We start from the raw sequence: 6,000 nt of genomic DNA, 5'->3' as shown, positions 1-6,000 counted from the left end.
GCTGCAGACGCCCTGGGACGAGAGATTCAGGGTGAGTCTGGGCTCTCATCACACACAACATCTACTGTCTCTCTGGAGCTCTGGAGGGATGCCCAGCCTTCAATTAAGATGTGAACAAATGGAGTCAGTGATATACAGATAAATAAACAGAATAAACAGATATATATACGTATATACAATGTGGCTCAAAAGTCTGAAACCTAAAACTAACTTACTTTATTTATTTATTTATTTAATCTAGAAATACATAGAGCGTTTTCAAATTTGGAATAAAAGTAACCTTTGTTTGCATTCAGCATAATAATAATAATAAAAAGGTTATTGTCAATTGAACATTATTTATGACATTGTAAAATATTACATACAGTAAGGCTAAAAAATCTGAAACCATATTGAAAAAAAAATATTATTGATTGATTGAAAACCTAAATTAATATAAAGTTTTAGGATTTTGAAAAAATGTAAAATCAGTCATGTTTATTTTTCATTTCACCATTTTTTTAAGGTTAATTTTGATGAAAGATCATTGTAAAATATTATAAACAGCCTGAAAATCTGAATATTTAGTTATTTATTTTTATTTAGCAAGTTAGTTAGTTAGTTAGTTAGATTATCCTAGAAATAAATAGAAAGTTATAGAATTTTCCAAAAACTTGAAGAATTAAAACTTTAAATTCAACTTCTCATGAAAATTATGCTGATAATACAATTTCATTTTTTTATTTATATTTTTTTATTTCTGTATTTTTATTAACTAACGTTAACAAAGCATTTTCTCTAGCGGTCTCAGACTTTTGGACACCACTGAATATATTCTGATATATGATTTGAGAAAGATGAATAGATTGGGAGAGGCCAGAAGGTACAGCTCATTTACCCTGAATAAACAAACAGGGGAACAAAATTACATTCATTTCATAAAATTACTACCATTTCATAATGCGCTATAAACATTTGTAATGACTTCAACCCAGTCGGAAGACCTCTAACTGTGTTTTCTGTGCAAAGCCACGGGCCAGCGCTTCATATGTTTGCCTCATACCCCGTCAGGTGCTCCTGTGGGTAACACAGGTTTGAGTCCTGCCTGCGACATGTCCGAATCAAACACTTACAAAAAGCAATCCATAGTAGAGTCAAACCTGTTTCCAGCAGAGCTTTCTGCAGGACGTCCTGCTCTCTGCTCTCTCTGAACTTCCTGTTAAGTAGCACAGCTTTTGCTTGATCGCTATCGCCCTGGCAACATCCCATAATGATCTGCTATGACTTCCTGTGGCCAAAGCGCATCCTGTTCAGAGAGGATGAAACCGAATGAAATCCCAATGCATGAGCTCTTCCTCTGATAACAGGAAGACACAAATTTACGTTAAAAAAGACATGCGATAATCTGTGAACATGGGCTTTAAATGGGAGATGTGTTATATGTTATGAGCTCAGATTTATAGTCAATTAAATAGATTATAAATACGTTCAGATTATAATTGCAGACTCACAACTTAGCTAAACAGTGCTGGGTAAGGCAAGGCAAGTTTATTTATATAGCACATTTCATACACTATGGCAATTAAAAGTGCTTTACATAGAAAGGAATACAAATAATCACAAAATAAAAGCAAGGAAAATTAAAACAGTTATTCAAAAGCTTTACATAGAAAGGAATTCAAATATTACACTATGGCAATTCAAAGTGCTTTGCATAGAAAATAAGCACAAAATAAAGTAAGGGAAATTAAAACAGTTATAAAAGGAATTAAAAGAGATAAATTATACAGTTATAAAAGGAATTAGAGTAAATTGAATTAAAGTAGTACAAATATGATTCATAGAATAAACTTCTCATCTGGCAAAACACTTATTTTGCATATAGTTTTACTCCTACACTGTGTCTGTGGTGTTTATTCGGCGCGCCTAAGAATTCCACTGGACGTCTCCGATGGATCCTTAAATTCGGACAGGAGGAGCTCTAGGAAAAACAAACAAACATTTGTTTGGAAGCTCTAGGAATGGAGTTGTAACTGATTACATAACTGAGTGATCAGATTCCAAAAACGAACTACTTGTAATTTGATTACATTACATTTTAAAATAGCCATAATCAGACCACAGTTATACTCAGAAGTGTATTTACTGGCCTTCCTCACACTCACACACCCTCACACTGATTCACAAACACAGACCAACACACTCGCTGCTCGCTGAACATGTCATGCTTTAATAGGGAACGAACACAGTGCACTCGTCTACATGTCAACACCGCGGTATAGAGTTCAGCAGAGCAATTCATAGCCGTACTTCAGTTTCAATAGACTTTCATTTACCATAACTCATACCTACCGTAGTATTCTGCTAAACATATTTATTAGGCTCGCGTTTCAGAGTGATATTTCAGTCATATTGAATGAATTTCCAGTCTAGAACAATGAAACCCTTTTAATGAGAATTAGGCAAGTTGTGACTTTATGTTCAGTGGATTAAGAGTTCCTGCTGTTGATTTTCTCATGGTTTTTATTGCCTTTTTAAGGCTTTTCTTGGCTTTCTCCTTTCATTTCTTACTATTTTTAAACATTTTATGCATTCCTTTATATATTTTACCCAGCTTTGAGGTTTTGAGAGTAACCTACTTGTGTGTTTTGTGTGTGTGTGAATGTTTCTGCCAGGTCCTAATTAATTTCGATCAGTCCTTTGACAAAATGTCTGCAGGTTTTGGACACAATATGTGAAGTTTCATAGCGCACACAATTCTGATGTGTTTTATCATTTTGCAAGTGATGAATTCTGGTATAGTGTATTTAAAGGAATAGTTCACCCAAATTGTTTTAATTCTGTCATCATTTACTCACCCTCATGCTGTTCCAAACCTGTATGAATTTCTTTCTTCTGCTGAAAACAAAGGAAGATATTTTGAAGAATGTTGGTAACCAGACAGTCGAAGGACCCCATTGACTTCAGTGTTATTATACTATGGAAGTCAATGGGGTCCATAAACTGTTTGGTTACCAACATTCTTCTGAAAATATATTTTTTTTGTGTTCAACAGAAGAAGAAAAACTCTTACCGGTTTGGAACAAATTGAGGGTGAGTAAATGATGACAGAATGTTCATTTTTGGGTAAACTATTCCTTTAATATGAAAAACATCTACATTGGATGTCTTGGTAATGATGACACAACACAATACCAAAATACTTTCTAATAATGACTAATAACTAATAATATATAGGAAAAGAACAACATTTATTTGAAATAGAAACATTTTGTAACATTATTTATGTTTTTACTGGAGCTTTTGATCAATTTAATGCATGCTTGCTGAATAAAAATATGTATTTCTTTCAATACCCCCCCCCGCGCCCCCCGCGCCCCCCAATCATTTGAATTGCAAGTGCCAGAGACAGTAATATGCTGTATCTGAAATCAATCATGATTCACTTATTCACTATTTACTATTTACTAAATGTGACAGTTTGCTAAATAGGTATGAGTGAGCAAAAATGTGTGAATTTGGACAGTTCTAAGCACAGCTGTGATGCACTATAAACACACGGCACATTGTGTATGAGTATACATAAGTGTGCGTCCCAAATGAAAAGCTCTTGAATTCCAGTGTGACACTTCATATTGAAGCATTTCCAAATATCAATAATTATTTTAATCAGATTGCAAGGTTTAGGATTTCATGCATTTTTTTTTTGCTGTTCAGACTCCAAACAACAGATTTGAGTAAACGGATTTGAGTCAGATATGCCCAAAGAAACTGATTAGCTGCCTGTCTTAACAAAGCCAAGTAGTTACGTTCATTCCACATGTTTGTAAATGCTAATGTGTCCTGTCTCTTTAAGACTGTCCTCTACAGTCACACTCTCTTTGCACTGCTGGCCTCCTCATGTGGAACAAAGCAGAAACACCACAGCAATGCTTTAGCAACATTTGAATTGCGTATGAGACACTAATAGACTCTGGGGAGACTGTCGAATCCGTTGACTTCCAAACAGCTCATTTAGGTCCAAAGCCATTTCCTCTGCGTGCTGACGAAGGCTTTTATTCCCTCTACATAATGCCGGGAGCGAAGACACACAGCTAAACCAAATACGTGACAAGCAAGCAAATGTTCACACTACTGCTTGATATATCAAAATCGATATTGTGATATGGCTTAGTGCCATTATTAAATCGTGATTTAATGAAATAAATATATGCGTTACTGGTCTCAGTGGTTTCAGACTGCATGTGTGTAAATGAACACGTGCTGCGCTTCATTCTGAAACCGGCAGCGCGTCATTTTATTTGCTGGTAGCCCTTCAAAAATTATGATTTACCATTTAAAGAAGAAGAAATTAAGATTTAAATATTAGTATTACAATTTTACCGTAAAATACCATTATGGTAACAGTTTCTATGAAGTCCATGCTTATAATGAATTATAGCTCCATTTATAAGTAAATATTACGATTTTATAAATATATTTATAAAGGCTCATTAAGACCTATACTGCATTATAAGAACAGTTATAATTACAATTATATTATTTTTAGAATTACTTATAAGTCATGCATTTTCTTTTTCAATGCGTATGTTCATAAAATAATAAAATTGTTCATAAAATTGTGTATATTTTTATTTAATAATAATTACAATGAAATATTTTTTCAGCAACCCATCAAAATAACAGCTTGATGGTTTCACATTTGAAAATGAGGAATTTAAGACGTAAATATTAGTATTGTAATTTTACAGTAAAATAGTATTATTACAATGTTTGTCTTAATTTGTTTAATATCTTTATTTATTAAAAATCACAATAAAATAAGAATTATTTTATAGTCACATTGAATTGGTAAACAACATCAGGAATGTGGCGAATGAAAACTTTTCCCAAATAATTCAGAACTCAAAAATATCCTCAGAGTAAAAGTAATATTTTTTATTTATTTATTATTATTTGTATTTTTTTTATGCAGATGCAGTTATGCATATCACCACACTCACTCTAGAATTATTAATTCTTTCCAAATATAGATACTCAAATTCCTGTATCTTTTCATATCGCAATATATAATCGCAATAAAAAATAAAATATTGCAATGTAATTTTTCCCAATATTCTGCAGCCAGTTCACACGCGTATGAATGGTACAAATGCTTACTGCATTTTTGAGGAAACCGAATCTGTTGTGGTGTTTTGGATGGCCTCGCCTCCCTTACAATGGCGTTCTCAATGGATTTGCCAGAGCTACCGGTTGCCTACCACGTTAAGCAAGACACAAACACACACGCAGTCACATGGTGTGAGGGGGGCTGACCTTTCCCAGTAGTTGCTAATCCGGAGTGTATTAAAAGCAGCTTTTGTCTGTTGTGAAAGACGTGGGCAGTGTCTCCTCCACCCCCTCATCTCCTCTCTGTTTGTCTTCTCTTTTATGTTCTCCTCTCCTTCTTTGGGTTGCATTCACCCCTCTCACTCCTCTTTGCGTCTCCGTCCTCCTCTTCTTTCCCTACGGCCAGCTAATCCTCTGAATTCTGCTCCTAAGAGCGTGGTAGATGAGGGTGTTGCTTGAATGTGAGGTGTACCAGCTGCCAGAGCTTCAGCCTCACTCCTCGTACCCTCACACACAATAAGAGGACTAATCCTCAAGTAACACACTCGTGTGCTCGCAGACATGCACATACACAACAGGCCCCACACACTCAAGTGGCTCTTTCAACGAGGAGCTTCCAGTGCCTGGAGACAGTCCATTCTGACAAGGTTTTTGGTAGACCTTATGGTCTCAAACAAGGAACACTAATTTGTCCAAACTTCTGGCGGTCCCTCACATTCAGTTGAATTCGTAATCTTTAATCAAAATAAAGCTAAGTAATTAACATATTGATATATGATTAATGGGTTAGTTCACCGAAAAATGAAATTTTTGTCAGTAATTACTCACCCTCATGTCGTTCCAAACCCATAAGCCCTTCATTCATCTACGGAACACAAAATAAGATATTTTTGATGAAATCCAAGAGGCAAG

The 6,000-nt window shown here is 34.9% G+C and overlaps 1 protein-coding gene across 1 annotated transcript in view; it reads left to right on the top strand.

The window, feature by feature from the left end:
- The window catches only part of pkdcca (protein kinase domain containing, cytoplasmic a), a 32,892-nt gene that overhangs the window by 15,173 nt on the left and 11,719 nt on the right, over positions 1 to 6,000 (top strand). Inside the window, exon 2 of the mRNA XM_081351700.1 lies at positions 1 to 31. This exon is cut by the window's left edge and continues 92 nt beyond it. Within this exon, the coding sequence (XP_081207826.1) occupies positions 1 to 31 (31 nt within the window). The remainder of the gene's footprint in view (positions 32 to 6,000) is intronic.

The sequence above is a fragment of the Scardinius erythrophthalmus genome (assembly GCF_964197995.2).
Source record: "Scardinius erythrophthalmus genome assembly, chromosome: 21".
Classification (NCBI taxonomy): Eukaryota; Metazoa; Chordata; class Actinopteri; order Cypriniformes; family Leuciscidae; genus Scardinius; species Scardinius erythrophthalmus.
Note: the sequence above shows the minus strand (reverse complement) of the source record. Positions and strands in the feature narration are given on the sequence as shown.